Below are 17747 nucleotides of genomic sequence, written 5' to 3'. Positions count from 1 at the left end.
GAGATCCAAAAGGTGCCTACGAGGGTAAAGAAGACTTGGGAGGTTTATGAGTCCTTGGTTCCCTTACCCCTCAATTATTATAGAAATAAATGACATACTCAATGCTTAGCGTTAGAAGGAGGGCGCTTGAGCTCTTGGCTCCCCTCCAGGAGAAAGCATTGATAAGGTCATATTAGTCTTACATTAGTTGAGAAGTAGGGGAACCAAGGGTTTGTAAGTCTCTCGGACCTCTTTTACCCTCAAAGATATCTTTTCGAGCCCACATGCTTCGAAAAAATAAAACCGTAATTAATCACCCGTACTATTATCAATACCCATTAATTTGCAGCTAAACTTGAATTGATCAAACATAATACAATATGGATGGAGAAACCTTTCAAAAGCCTGATATGTAAAACAACGCCTATGTCAAGCTCAAACATATCAGGAAAAAGGAATAAGAAATCAGAAAGGGAGAACAATACAATCATCTCTTTGGTCCTCTCTTCTTGAAGCGTATCAAGAACAGTTGCAGGAGTTAAGCCTGCTGTGATTCGATCGGGAGGAACAGCTTGTGTCTTTGAGTGTAAGGGGAGACATCTCTGATTCTGGCCTTCCTCTTCTGCAGGAACCGCTGCAGGGATCGCTTCATGGACAGCCCGGGGTTGAGGATCTGCGGCACAGCCTGAGGAGGTGGCGGCGCCGTCGGCTGCTGCTGGTTCTTCTTTGTCATCCTGTCGTCCATCTCCCTCCTGGCCATGGATATGATCGCTCTTGCCTGCGGGGCGAATCGAATTGATCAGTAGCCGTGCATGGACCAGAAGGAGGAGAGAGAAGTAAGATCAGGTCGACGAGGAACCTGGATCTCGGTGGCGTCGCAGAGGTAGACCCGGCCATTGCAGAAGACCGTCGTCACCTGCTGCTGGTGCTGCGTCGAGCTTCTCAGCATCGACTCAACCCTGAGAAGACGTCAACTACAACCTACATGAATCATCAACCCTTGCTTCCAATTCTCCGTGACGCAAACACAATACTACGCACCTGCCGAGCCTCGCAGACTTGCACTGCTCGTTCGAGCTGCTGCCTTCGTCGTCGTCCCGGCCGCCGAGCGAGAGCCGGAGCTCGGGATCGCAACCGAACCCCATCGTGTTCTGTCTCCGCAGTCCTTCTCGAAGCGCTATTTGGGTGTAGGGCGATGACAAGGGAGGAGGAAGCGAAGGAGGGCAGGTGTCATATACGCGTTCTCCACGGGAGGAAGACGATGGGGAGGAAGAAGAAGAGAGGGGAGGCGCACGTGGAGCACGCGGGCCATATGCGCTAAAGCTTCCTTCGTCGATTTGCGCCTACCTTCCCACCATATACCTACAGCATGACTTTAATTTGACCAAATTATGTAGGTATTAATATCGATTAGTTTAATTATATCATTTAATTAGTGGAAGTGATTTAATGATGATTAAGATGGTAGGTATATTATAAATATTTTAGGTACTTATAGTCATTAAATATGATGGCCCGTAGTAGGTACAGCTGTATATTTATTTCTAACTATTTGGGGATGATTATAAATTAATAATTAAAATCCAAATATTTTCCAATGAGGTAGATATAGGAAAAATTGTGGATCGGAATAGATTATTGGATCAAAGTAGAGTTTAAAAATATTTTGGATGATGAAACACTTTGAATTGAATTTTTATTTTCGTTATTTATCTTTTATAAAAAAAAACTTAAAAATATTATTTGATTATGTATCTTATAATAAATAAATTTAATTTATTTATGTATTTGTTATAAGTAGAATAATGTGATTGATACGTCAACACCATCTTACCAACATGTCAAACTCACATATCCGACACGTTAAGGTTGACACCTCAGTGCTACACGTCCGATGCCTCGACAACTTGACACCCTACGCTATGCATTTGATACCTTGACACCACATGATACCTTGATGTCATGCGATGAATAACTCGGCATCACGTGTTTGATACCATTGGCACGATACGATCGACACCTTAGTGATAGTTATATCTAAAATCAATGTACCACATCCCTCGATATATCATTTGAAGGTAATGATTTAGAGAACCCACTATAAAAAGGGTTTCATAAGCATGCCTAAGAAACAAAACTTGAATCGAAATATATTCTGATTAGCTTATTAAATTAAACATCGAAAGGGTGTTATGGGGATTTTTCTGATTTCACGCTCGCAAAGATAAAACCACCGAAGAAAATTCCCCACTGCACGAAGCCATTAAAGAAATCTACAATTCAAGACTCAAGTTGAAGAAAACAACTTTATTTATGCCTATTGATTTCTTAAGACTATAAAAACCACTAGTTGTTCTCTTTAAGATCATTCAGATGTTGATGTATGACCACCCCATTTTGCTCAAGCATAATGTGTTGCATGAGTCTCAACCACAAAGAATATGGGTTGTTGGTAAGACTGAGCAGTGGTAAAAGTTTACCTGACATTGAAATGCTTGATGGCATCTCCACTATATATACTTGCTTGCAATGTGCTGATGGAGAACAAATTGTTTCAAGAATTGGTTGAACTTAAAACTATTTGCATCACGAAGAATAAGACTTGGTTAATGGGTTGTAATCAAATTTGGGGAAGCATTATGATTTTCGTGATGCCTAGATCAACTCGACTCGATTCAAGATCGTAAGAAGTCCGATGTGATCAAATGGAAGATTTGATCGATCGCTCGAGGGCTGATGTGGACTCGACCACTTATGATTGTGTCCCAGATAAAAATATTTTGCGATATAGCGTTGTTGGGTCAATATTTCACCTATCACATTGTGTCGCATCAACCTATATCTCCCTCTCATCTGAATGAATGATGAAGGTAGAAGATACAATGACAAGATTAATTAGAGTATATAATTTAATTTGGGCATCTCCCAAGCTATACTATAAGGATAATTGGGTCATACTCTTGGACAAATTAAGGGTTTTTTTTTAATTATCGAAGAAGAATTTGATATGGCAGTGTGTGGTCATATTGAAGAAATCTTAAGGTAGATTAGCTAATATGAAGTATGCTAAATTAATCAGATGAAAATTTGATTTGATTTTTCTCTTTAGTGGGAGACAATAGTAAATTTCATATTTCCATTTGTATAGTTTGATCTTTTTAATGAAAAAGAAGTATCATTCATCAACAACAAATGTGATAAGCACAATGTTAAAATCACTTGGAATTGTGATTCCCTTTTTTTTTTGTTTGGTGAAGGTAGATGTGATTGGATAGTGAGTGTGGTTTTGATGATGAGAACATGAGGAAAAGTAAGCATGTATTTGTTTCATAAAATGTGGACTTGTCAAAAGGAAGCCATCATCCATTTTCCTCCATCATGTGTAAAATGCCCTCTTCAATCTTTCATTTAGATGAGGAATTAATTGAACCAATTCATGCGACACAGACAGGTTTATCATGAGGAATTAAATTTAGATGTCTTTTTGCACCAAAAGCTATAATATTTCCATCTCATGTGGAATTCTTATTTTCTAACACAATAATATATAGGTGAGTCTAATGATGATACTTAGGCAGTCAGTTAAACCTCATAGCCATACACTTATTAGAGAGAGTCTCCATCATGCTGTGTCAATCTCCACTAAAAATAATTGACACCATATACATGTTTTGCTCTCATTGTTCAGATGACTTTCTTCTCAACACCAATCACATAGTTCTTCACAGTAAGAAAAGGAATTGTTCTTTATATTTTCAAGAATATAAAGTTTGGATGGGTTAACATCAACACTTCAATATAATATAAGAACATAAAGTTTTGTGTTTGAATCTGGAGGCTACACATGGAAAATTCAACTTCATTTGATAGATTAAGTTCCAAGGTTTGTGCATGCTGTGTCTTGTGCACAATGAAGCAGCAATGACGCGAGACACAATGTCAAAGGAATGAACATGAGGTTTCTCCTGATGTGGGCTTCTTTTCTTGAAGTGAAAGCAGCCATGACATGAGACAATGTTAATGGAATGAGCATGAGTTTCCTCCTTATGTAAGCTATTAAAGTTTTTTTTTTGTTAAAGCTAGGGAAAGTAGAAGAGGAATTATCTTAATTATTTATTTTAGACCTTTTGTTCTCACATATAAAAAGAAATGACCTTCTAGGGATAAAACAACAAGTTGTTAAGAGATTACGGATCATCTTTCAACTTAATTTTGTCTTTAATTCATTACTCATAGTGGTCCTATAAAGAATAGAAAAAGAGAAAAAGATGAGTTTAATTCTCCTTGTAGATCATAATTATTGTAGCTTTCAAATCTGACGATAGTGCGCTTGCAGATCATATAAAGACTTTCTGAATAACATAGGTACCCATCTTATATTTGATCTATTTTTATTTTATTTTAACTTTTAATATTAAAGTTTTTCTGCATAACAATAGTATAATATGATTTTTTATGCATACAATTGGTATCATAGTCATGTTTTGAAATCAGATATTTTATATTATAAAAATATTTTAGATCTATTTTGTATTTTGATATATTTATTAGTACCCTTCACTTATAAAAATGTATTGTCGATATGCTTTTCTATGTAGTCCATCATATAGACTGCTTGTGGACAACGAGAGATTCCTCGTATTTAATCGATGGACTACTATTGACATCTTACTGTCGGTGATAATATTGTTGAGAATGATGACCTCCAGTAGTCGCCAGCCCAATTGTGACCAATGGTTGCATACACAACAAAAGAGTTGTAGATTGCGATAGCCAACGACGGTCGTATGCATGACTATTTATGTGTAGCAGCCTTGCGATGGTCAGCTTACCTTGGTTGCAGGTGACTACAATAGCCCCGCTACCTATAACGGCTATAGTAGAGTTGTGGCTACGATGATTATAGCATTGCTGTGGTTGTAGCAATTTTGCTACCTATGACAACTATAGTAATGTCATTGTGGCAACGTCTGTAGGCCCGATCGATGTCAACTGGATGTTGAAGGTTGTGGTTCCTAACAATTACGCAACAGACACATGGGCAGTGCCATGCACTACGACGATTGTGGAGTTCGTCGATCAGTGCATGTACACAGTCGCGTGGTGAGATGATCTATCGATGACGCTTGATCAATGACGCACTATGAAAGTGTTCCACTTGTGAGGAACATGCCAGCATGGCATGACAACCACTGAGGTCACTATTCGATTGTGTGAGAAGAATTGTGTTACCGCGAGCAGTGTGCAAACGAACAACCGGTGCACCATCGATGAGATCCGTACGTGGGCACAGTGGAACGCCACGTGAGAATTAGGTTTTTCTAAAGGGATATTTTTATCTCTTAGAAATAAAAAAAATTAAATATGTATCCTTAAATTTTACTTTTCAGTTATGCCCTTTAAAAATTAAATATTTCTATTATATATCTTACGAAAAAGTATAGTTTTGCCTTTCAAAAATTAAAATTTTTTGACTTGTGTCCTCAATTATGAAATTAACTAATTTGATTTATTTTAATTAAATATTTTGATTGAACTTGATCATGATTGTATTTTGACTACTTGATTGTATTTAGATTCAATAAATTAAGTTTTGATCTAAGTAGGAGAAAGTCAAATTTTCATCAATTATTTAGCCTAATTGGGTGGATGATTAGCCCAAATTTATGAGCCTAATTTAGGTAGTCCAATTCTAGACTTATCCAATTAAATAAGGCTAACTAGTCTAATTTAGGGTTCTATATGAAATTTAAAAATCATAAATTATGATTTTATTTTATAATTTTCTCATATGACATATTAATAAAAATTTACATGTGATAATTAAAAATATAATTATTTTTCATGGATATTTGTTTCGTTATTCATGAAATTATGAAATAATATTTATTTTTCATATAAAGATATGATTTATGTTTCAAGATGATTATAGTTATCATATAATATTTTTTTATACTAATGAATAATTTATAATTATGATGATTACATTTTATTATTATTGAACTATTTTGACATAAATTAGATTAAAAAATTTAGTGCATATTATTTGTAATTCATATCCTTAAGTTTTCTCTAATTGACAACTAACAAAGTGGCTTAAGATGATAGACTTATGAGATATAAATTATAATAAATATTTTATTATTTATATGATATTTTAAATTATATTTTATATTATTGTATTGGTCTTGTAGTTACTAAAGTAGCTTAGATCAATAACTTATAAAATTATATTAAAGACTTAGTCTTAAATGATATCAAGTATTCACAAAGATACACATAATTAGGATATTTAGATAATTCTAGAGGAGAATCTACGATAAGCTAAGATGATACTATTTTGAATATCGTTATAGTTTTGAGTTATATACCTAAAAATAGTAATACTATTCCATAAAAATGATATCAATCTTCTATAAATAAGTTTATGTGAATACTAGATATGTCAATATTTCACCTAAAGATAAAATAGATATGATTACAATAGTTCAACATTTACTAATTATTTTATTATAGTAATACTTCATTCATTGCATTCTTAAAAATATCCCTATATTTTTTAAATTAAAATATTATAAATAACTTGAGCATATACAATTTACTTTCGATATATTAGACTTTGATTAAACAGATTTAAAGAATCATAAACATAACTACTAAAAGTTTCATAAAATAAATAATTAAGATAAATGATGGAAAAAAAGGTCTAAAATTTAGTATGACAGTATACAACTAATTATGTGATAAAATAAATAATTAAACTTTATGATAATTATTAATAATATTTAGACTTCATGGTAGTCTACAACTAGCATACTAGAATATTTTAAAGATCAATTTAAATTTATTAATAAGTCATTGACTGACATATTAATGAAGAACTAAATAAAATTCAGTATGATAATATTTGAAGAATTTAAAATTATATCTTTAATATGATTGACAAAGCTATAAGCTTAAGAATATTGAGCATAAATATAGTTAAGTTCTTTTTTGTATAATTTATTCTTAATTATATTTTTTTAGTTTAACTTATTTAAAATTTATTATAATAAAATTAAAGATAAGTGAAATTTAGATGAGCTAACTAATATATATGTATAGGAAGAATTAAGATTAAAATAGAAATAACTCATAATATTTTGGGTACCACTCAAAGAGTGGGTAACAATAAAAGTAAATCAATTCCATCAATTTCCTTTGAGTTATGAATTGATAGGAAATCGAATTTGAGACATTTACATATTTAGAAATATCATGAAAAAACAAGGGTCTTCAATTCATATGAAAAGAAATTAGATTTAAGAACTATTTTTAGATATTTTATTATTTATCTAAAAAATTCAAAGGGTTATGGATTTTATTGTCATAATCATAGTATAGTATGAGAAAAGTTAAATTTGGTAATATAAGATTTCTATAAAATAGCGAATCAATGAGAGTAAAAATCTTAAAATTTAATCTTGATATTAAGGAGATACAAGTTGATACTCGTTTATCAATTTTGAAGGATTATTGTTTCTAATCACTAAAAGAATTGATATGAGGGTGAATAATAATATAACATTGATGAACTTTTTGAAGTTATCATTAATGATCCTGTAGAATAGTGACAATCGATAGTTTTGATAATATCTCAAAGGGAAAGGAGATATTTTTTTATTATTATGTAGTATATCTACAAAAATTATATTATGACATAGGAGTCAAAAGAATCTTTTATTAATTTCAAAAGGAGCATGTAACAAACTTTTAATTATGCATATAAAATGAATAATTTTTTTATCTGATTCTTTTCAAAGTTATTTTTAAAAAATATTTTGATTAAAATTATATATTAATTAGACTCAATTAATATATATTTTTTTGATAGTTCTAGTAATCCTTAAGATCTATCTCTTAATATCTCAAAACAAATTACCCAATAATAAAAAAAGTATCTATTATATAAAGACTTAAAAAATAATATCAAACAATATAGCGGTCAGATTTATGGTTAATAGTTTTACTTATAAAAAATACATCGATCGTAATGAGACATTTTCTCTAGTTAAAAAAAAACTCATTAAGAATCATCATGACATTAGCGACTCATGATTTTGAGTTACATCATATAAAAAAAGTTACAAAGAAAGTAATAAGATATCTAAAAGGGATGAAGTATTATATACTCTCATATATATAAATAGATCAATTTGAAATGATAGTATTCTCATACGTTGATTCTATAAATTATTTTTATAATAAAAAATCTACTTTATATTTTATATTTATTAATTAAAGGGATAATTTATAAAAAAATATTAAAAAATATATTATTATATTTTCAATAATAAAAATTAATTTTGTGGTATTCTTTGAGTCCGAGCTTTATGACTGTAAAATTTTATCTCAAACTTGGTGTAGTTAGACATAATTATCAAATCACCGAACATACTTTATGATATATTATGGTAATTTTCTTCTCTAAGAATAGTAAGTACGCTAGTAGTTTTATGTCTTATAATATAAAGTACTTGATAATTAGAAAAAAATTTAGAAAATAATTAATATCAATTAAAAATTTAAGTTTCACTATATTAATTATTAATCCATTCACTTAAGACTAATAATCTTAAGTGTTTAAAAGAATTTATTATTATGATTGGATTTTTAATTAAGTCATAAAAGATATGGTGATATATGTTTGAGTAGATATTATAATTATTATTTTTATTTATATAATTACAGTTATTTATTTCTATTATCCTATTCATATTAATGTATATATATATATATATATATATATATATATATATATATATTATGGTTGAATGTACTAATAGGATTATCTTGATAAGATAAATTATAAGAGTAATTTTGGATTACATTAGGAAAGGCCAACATTGTTGTGGTATATAAAATTAAGTATAATATTGATGACATACAACCACTATAACTCAGATTGATAGTTAGACTTAATATAGTATTATATTTATTAGATTTATTAGCCTATTTTATAAAATTCATACTTATGCATAAAATATTTTTTTAAAGTTTCATAATTCAATTAAGTAAAATTATTTTTAAATAAATTTGAATTTTATTATTTTAATTTTAAAATTTTTATATCTTACCAATTAATGGGTCAAATGGGAGAATATTAGATTATATGATCATATCTAATTAAGTAAGATATATTATAGATATCATTGGATTTTGATTACGATTATCGATCAATAGAAAGGAAATCAAATTATAATAGGATTAATCAAAAGATGACCTTGATAGGAGGAACTCTCTCTTTGAGAGATTATAAATCTTCTTTCATATTCTTTTTGTCCTTAATTAATTACTTATAATCGTCTTATAAATGATAGGAAGAGAGAAGAAAACGAGTTTAGTTTATTTTGCATATCGATATTATTGTAGTTTTCGAATTCGACGATGGTAAGATAAAAGGTTTTATGAATGATATCGAAGGTATACATCATATATTTGATATATTATTATTTAATTTTAGTTTCTAATATAATATATTTTTTATATAACAATAATATATTTTTTATAAAACTTGAATCGAAATATATTCTGATTAGCTTATTAAATTAAACATCGAAAGGGTGTTATGGGGATTTTTCTGATTTCACGCTCGCAAAGATAAAACCACCGAAGAAAATTCCCCAACTGCACGAAGCCATTAAAGAAATCTACAATTCAAGACTCAAGTTGAAGAAAACAACTTTATTTATGCCTATTGATTTCTTAAGACTATAAAAACCACTAGTTGTTCTCTTTAAGACCATTCAGATGTTGATGTATGACCACCCCATTTTGCTCAAGCATAATGTGTTGCATGAGTCTCAACCACAAAGAATATGGGTTGTTGGTAAGACTGAGCAGTGGTAAAAGTTTACCTGACATTGAAATGCTTGATGGCATCTCCACTATATATACTTGCTTGCAATGTGCTGATGGAGAACAAATTGTTTCAAGAATTGGTTGAACTTAAAACTATTTGCATCACGAAGAATAAGACTTGGTTAATGGGTTGTAATCAAATTTGGGGAAGCATTATGATTTTCGTGATGCCTAGATCAACTCGACTCGATTCAAGATCGTAAGAAGTCCAATGTGATCAAATGGAAGATTTGATCGATCGCTCGAGGGCTGATGTGGACTCGACCACTTATGATTGTGTCCCAGATAATCTTTTATAACGAGTTAATAAGGAAAATATTTTGCGATATAGCGTTGTTGGGTCAATATTTCACCTATCACATTGTGTCGCATCAACCTATATCTCCCTCTCATCTGAATGAATGATGAAGGTAGAAGATACAATGACAAGATTAATTAGAGTATATAATTTAATTTGGGCATCTCCCAAGCTATACTATAAGGATAATTGGGTCATACTCTTGGACAAATTAAGGGTTTTTTTTTAATTATCGAAGAAGAATTTGATATGGCAGTGTGTGGTCATATTGAAGAAATCTTAAGGTAGATTAGCTAATATGAAGTATGCTAAATTAATCAGATGAAAATTTGATTTGATTTTTCTCTTTAGTGGGAGACAATAGTAAATTTCATATTTCCATTTGTATAGTTTGATCTTTTTAATGAAAAAGAAGTATCATTCATCAACAACAAATGTGATAAGCACAATGTTAAAATCACTTGGAATTGTGATTCCCTTTTTTTTTTGTTTGGTGAAGGTAGATGTGATTGGATAGTGAGTGTGGTTTTGATGATGAGAACATGAGGAAAAGTAAGCATGTATTTGTTTCATAAAATGTGGACTTGTCAAAAGGAAGCCATCATCCATTTTCCTCCATCATGTGTAAAATGCCCTCTTCAATCTTTCATTTAGATGAGGAATTAATTGAACCAATTCATGCGACACAGACAGGTTTATCATGAGGAATTAAATTTAGATGTCTTTTTGCACCAAAAGCTATAATATTTCCATCTCATGTGGAATTCTTATTTTCTAACACAATAATATATAGGTGAGTCTAATGATGATACTTAGGCAGTCAGTTAAACCTCATAGCCATACACTTATTAGAGAGAGTCTCCATCATGCTGTGTCAATCTCCACTAAAAATAATTGACACCATATACATGTTTTGCTCTCATTGTTCAGATGACTTTCTTCTCAACACCAATCACATAGTTCTTCACAGTAAGAAAAGGAATTGTTCTTTATATTTTCAAGAATATAAAGTTTGGATGGGTTAACATCAACACTTCAATATAATATAAGAACATAAAGTTTTGTGTTTGAATCTGGAGGCTACACATGGAAAATTCAACTTCATTTGATAGATTAAGTTCCAAGGTTTGTGCATGCTGTGTCTTGTGCACAATGAAGCAGCAATGACGCGAGACACAATGTCAAAGGAATGAACATGAGGTTTCTCCTGATGTGGGCTTCTTTTCTTGAAGTGAAAGCAGCCATGACATGAGACAATGTTAATGGAATGAGCATGAGTTTCCTCCTTATGTAAGCTATTAAAGTTTTTTTTTTGTTAAAGCTAGGGAAAGTAGAAGAGGAATTATCTTAATTATTTATTTTAGACCTTTTGTTCTCACATATAAAAAGAAATGACCTTCTAGGGATAAAACAACAAGTTGTTAAGAGATTACGGATCATCTTTCAACTTAATTTTGTCTTTAATTCATTACTCATAGTGGTCCTATAAAGAATAGAAAAAGAGAAAAAGATGAGTTTAATTCTCCTTGTAGATCATAATTATTGTAGCTTTCAAATCTGACGATAGTGCGCTTGCAGATCATATAAAGACTTTCTGAATAACATAGGTACCCATCTTATATTTGATCTATTTTTATTTTATTTTAACTTTTAATATTAAAGTTTTTCTGCATAACAATAGTATAATATGATTTTTTATGCATACAATTGGTATCATAGTCATGTTTTGAAATCAGATATTTTATATTATAAAAATATTTTAGATCTATTTTGTATTTTGATATATTTATTAGTACCCTTCACTTATAAAAATGTATTGTCGATATGCTTTTCTATGTAGTCCATCATATAGACTGCTTGTGGACAACGAGAGATTCCTCGTATTTAATCGATGGACTACTATTGACATCTTACTGTCGGTGATAATATTGTTGAGAATGATGACCTCCAGTAGTCGCCAGCCCAATTGTGACCAATGGTTGCATACACAACAAAAGAGTTGTAGATTGCGATAGCCAACGACGGTCGTATGCATGACTATTTATGTGTAGCAGCCTTGCGATGGTCAGCTTACCTTGGTTGCAGGTGACTACAATAGCCCCGCTACCTATAACGGCTATAGTAGAGTTGTGGCTACGATGATTATAGCATTGCTGTGGTTGTAGCAATTTTGCTACCTATGACAACTATAGTAATGTCATTGTGGCAACGTCTGTAGGCCCGATCGATGTCAACTGGATGTTGAAGGTTGTGGTTCCTAACAATTACGCAACAGACACATGGGCAGTGCCATGCACTACGACGATTGTGGAGTTCGTCGATCAGTGCATGTACACAGTCGCGTGGTGAGATGATCTATCGATGACGCTTGATCAATGACGCACTATGAAAGTGTTCCACTTGTGAGGAACATGCCAGCATGGCATGACAACCACTGAGGTCACTATTCGATTGTGTGAGAAGAATTGTGTTACCGCGAGCAGTGTGCAAACGAACAACCGGTGCACCATCGATGAGATCCGTACGTGGGCACAGTGGAACGCCACGTGAGAATTAGGTTTTTCTAAAGGGATATTTTTATCTCTTAGAAATAAAAAAAATTAAATATGTATCCTTAAATTTTACTTTTCAGTTATGCCCTTTAAAAATTAAATATTTCTATTATATATCTTACGAAAAAGTATAGTTTTGCCTTTCAAAAATTAAAATTTTTTGACTTGTGTCCTCAATTATGAAATTAACTAATTTGATTTATTTTAATTAAATATTTTGATTGAACTTGATCATGATTGTATTTTGACTACTTGATTGTATTTAGATTCAATAAATTAAGTTTTGATCTAAGTAGGAGAAAGTCAAATTTTCATCAATTATTTAGCCTAATTGGGTGGATGATTAGCCCAAATTTATGAGCCTAATTTAGGTAGTCCAATTCTAGACTTATCCAATTAAATAAGGCTAACTAGTCTAATTTAGGGTTCTATATGAAATTTAAAAATCATAAATTATGATTTTATTTTATAATTTTCTCATATGACATATTAATAAAAATTTACATGTGATAATTAAAAATATAATTATTTTTCATGGATATTTGTTTCGTTATTCATGAAATTATGAAATAATATTTATTTTTCATATAAAGATATGATTTATGTTTCAAGATGATTATAGTTATCATATAATATTTTTTTATACTAATGAATAATTTATAATTATGATGATTACATTTTATTATTATTGAACTATTTTGACATAAATTAGATTAAAAAATTTAGTGCATATTATTTGTAATTCATATCCTTAAGTTTTCTCTAATTGACAACTAACAAAGTGGCTTAAGATGATAGACTTATGAGATATAAATTATAATAAATATTTTATTATTTATATGATATTTTAAATTATATTTTATATTATTGTATTGGTCTTGTAGTTACTAAAGTAGCTTAGATCAATAACTTATAAAATTATATTAAAGACTTAGTCTTAAATGATATCAAGTATTCACAAAGATACACATAATTAGGATATTTAGATAATTCTAGAGGAGAATCTACGATAAGCTAAGATGATACTATTTTGAATATCGTTATAGTTTTGAGTTATATACCTAAAAATAGTAATACTATTCCATAAAAATGATATCAATCTTCTATAAATAAGTTTATGTGAATACTAGATATGTCAATATTTCACCTAAAGATAAAATAGATATGATTACAATAGTTCAACATTTACTAATTATTTTATTATAGTAATACTTCATTCATTGCATTCTTAAAAATATCCCTATATTTTTTAAATTAAAATATTATAAATAACTTGAGCATATACAATTTACTTTCGATATATTAGACTTTGATTAAACAGATTTAAAGAATCATAAACATAACTACTAAAAGTTTCATAAAATAAATAATTAAGATAAATGATGGAAAAAAAGGTCTAAAATTTAGTATGACAGTATACAACTAATTATGTGATAAAATAAATAATTAAACTTTATGATAATTATTAATAATATTTAGACTTCATGGTAGTCTACAACTAGCATACTATAATATTTTAAAGATCAATTTAAATTTATTAATAAGTCATTGACTGACATATTAATGAAGAACTAAATAAAATTCAGTATGATAATATTTGAAGAATTTAAAATTATATCTTTAATATGATTGACAAAGCTATAAGCTTAAGAATATTGAGCATAAATATAGTTAAGTTCTTTTTTGTATAATTTATTCTTAATTATATTTTTTTAGTTTAACTTATTTAAAATTTATTATAATAAAATTAAAGATAAGTGAAATTTAGATGAGCTAACTAATATATATGTATAGGAAGAATTAAGATTAAAATAGAAATAACTCATAATATTTTGGGTACCACTCAAAGAGTGGGTAACAATAAAAGTAAATCAATTCCATCAATTTCCTTTGAGTTATGAATTGATAGGAAATCGAATTTGAGACATTTACATATTTAGAAATATCATGAAAAAACAAGGGTCTTCAATTCATATGAAAAGAAATTAGATTTAAGAACTATTTTTAGATATTTTATTATTTATCTAAAAAATTCAAAGGGTTATGGATTTTATTGTCATAATCATAGTATAGTATGAGAAAAGTTAAATTTGGTAATATAAGATTTCTATAAAATAGCGAATCAATGAGAGTAAAAATCTTAAAATTTAATCTTGATATTAAGGAGATACAAGTTGATACTCGTTTATCAATTTTGAAGGATTATTGTTTCTAATCACTAAAAGAATTGATATGAGGGTGAATAATAATATAACATTGATGAACTTTTTGAAGTTATCATTAATGATCCTGTAGAATAGTGACAATCGATAGTTTTGATAATATCTCAAAGGGAAAGGAGATATTTTTTTATTATTATGTAGTATATCTACAAAAATTATATTATGACATAGGAGTCAAAAGAATCTTTTATTAATTTCAAAAGGAGCATGTAACAAACTTTTAATTATGCATATAAAATGAATAATTTTTTTATCTGATTCTTTTCAAAGTTATTTTTAAAAAATATTTTGATTAAAATTATATATTAATTAGACTCAATTAATATATATTTTTTTGATAGTTCTAGTAATCCTTAAGATCTATCTCTTAATATCTCAAAACAAATTACCCAATAATAAAAAAAGTATCTATTATATAAAGACTTAAAAAATAATATCAAACAATATAGCGGTCAGATTTATGGTCAATAGTTTTACTTATAAAAAATACATCGATCGTAATGAGACATTTTCTCTAGTTAAAAAAAAACTCATTAAGAATCATCATGACATTAGCGACTCATGATTTTGAGTTACATCATATAAAAAAAGTTACAAAGAAAGTAATAAGATATCTAAAAGGGATGAAGTATTATATACTCTCATATATATAAATAGATCAATTTGAAATGATAGTATTCTCATACGTTGATTCTATAAATTATTTTTATAATAAAAAATCTACTTTATATTTTATATTTATTAATTAAAGGGATAATTTATAAAAAAATATTAAAAAATATATTATTATATTTTCAATAATAAAAATTAATTTTGTGGTATTCTTTGAGTCCGAGCTTTATGACTGTAAAATTTTATCTCAAACTTGGTGTAGTTAGACATAATTATCAAATCACCGAACATACTTTATGATATATTATGGTAATTTTCTTCTCTAAGAATAGTAAGTACGCTAGTAGTTTTATGTCTTATAATATAAAGTACTTGATAATTAGAAAAAAATTTAGAAAATAATTAATATCAATTAAAAATTTAAGTTTCACTATATTAATTATTAATCCATTCACTTAAGACTAATAATCTTAAGTGTTTAAAAGAATTTATTATTATGATTGGATTTTTAATTAAGTCATAAAAGATATGGTGATATATGTTTGAGTAGATATTATAATTAATATTTTTATTTATATAATTACAGTTATTTATTTCTATTATCCTATTCATATTAATGTATATATATATATATATATATATATTATGGTTGAATGTACTAATAGGATTATCTTGATAAGATAAATTATAAGAGTAATTTTGGATTACATTAGGAAAGGCCAACATTGTTGTGGTATATAAAATTAAGTATAATATTGATGACATACAACCACTATAACTCAGATTGATAGTTAGACTTAATATAGTATTATATTTATTAGATTTATTAGCCTATTTTATAAAATTCATACTTATGCATAAAATATTTTTTTAAAGTTTCATAATTCAATTAAGTAAAATTATTTTTAAATAAATTTGAATTTTATTATTTTAATTTTAAAATTTTTATATCTTACCAATTAATGGGTCAAATGGGAGAATATTAGATTATATGATCATATCTAATTAAGTAAGATATATTATAGATATCATTGGATTTTGATTACGATTATCGATCAATAGAAAGGAAATCAAATTATAATAGGATTAATCAAAAGATGACCTTGATAGGAGGAACTCTCTCTTTGAGAGATTATAAATCTTCTTTCATATTCTTTTTGTCCTTAATTAATTACTTATAATCGTCTTATAAATGATAGGAAGAGAGGAGAAGACGAGTTTAGTTTATTTTGCATATCGATATTATTGTAGTTTTCGAATTCGACGATGGTAAGATAAAAGGTTTTATGAATGATATCGAAGGTATACATCATATATTTGATATATTATTATTTAATTTTAGTTTCTAATATAATATATTTTTTATATAACAATAATATATTTTTTATAAAACTTGAATCGAAATATATTCTGATTAGCTTATTAAATTAAACATCGAAAGGGTGTTATGGGGATTTTTCTGATTTCACGCTCGCAAAGATAAAACCACCGAAGAAAATTCCCCAACTGCACGAAGCCATTAAAGAAATCTACAATTCAAGACTCAAGTTGAAGAAAACAACTTTATTTATGCCTATTGATTTCTTAAGACTATAAAAACCACTAGTTGTTCTCTTTAAGACCATTCAGATGTTGATGTATGACCACCCCATTTTGCTCAAGCATAATGTGTTGCATGAGTCTCAACCACAAAGAATATGGGTTGTTGGTAAGACTGAGCAGTGGTAAAAGTTTACCTGACATTGAAATGCTTGATGGCATCTCCACTATATATACTTGCTTGCAATGTGCTGATGGAGAACAAATTGTTTCAAGAATTGGTTGAACTTAAAACTATTTGCATCACGAAGAATAAGACTTGGTTAATGGGTTGTAATCAAATTTGGGGAAGCATTATGATTTTCGTGATGCCTAGATCAACTCGACTCGATTCAAGATCGTAAGAAGTCCGATGTGATCAAATGGAAGATTTGATTGATCGCTCGAGGGCTGATGTGGACTCGACCACTTATGATTGTGTCCCAGATAATCTTTTATAACGAGTTAATAAGGAAAATATTTTGCGATATAGCGTTGTTGGGTCAATATTTCACCTATCACATTGTGTCGCATCAACCTATATCTCCCTCTCATCTGAATGAATGATGAAGGTAGAAGATACAATGACAAGATTAATTAGAGTAT

General features: G+C 29.0%; 1 protein-coding gene across 1 annotated transcript; it reads right to left on the bottom strand.

The window, feature by feature from the left end:
* Window positions 1-288: 288 nt before the first annotated feature.
* LOC103999060 (protein TIFY 5A) lies at window positions 289-1251 on the bottom strand. Its single transcript, XM_009420710.3, has 3 exons — window positions 1021-1251; window positions 839-938; window positions 289-757 (listed from the first exon to the last, which is right to left on the bottom strand). The coding sequence occupies exons 1-3, from the start codon at window positions 1122-1124 to the stop codon at window positions 518-520; spliced, it is 444 nt and encodes a 147-aa protein (XP_009418985.2). The 5' UTR covers window positions 1125-1251; the 3' UTR covers window positions 289-517.
* Between the last annotated feature and the right edge of the window lie 16496 nt (window positions 1252-17747).

The sequence above is a fragment of the Musa acuminata genome, chromosome BXJ3-9 (assembly GCF_036884655.1).
Source record: "Musa acuminata AAA Group cultivar baxijiao chromosome BXJ3-9, Cavendish_Baxijiao_AAA, whole genome shotgun sequence".
Lineage (NCBI taxonomy): Eukaryota > Viridiplantae > Streptophyta > Magnoliopsida > Zingiberales > Musaceae > Musa > Musa acuminata.
Note: the sequence above shows the minus strand (reverse complement) of the source record. Positions and strands in the feature narration are given on the sequence as shown.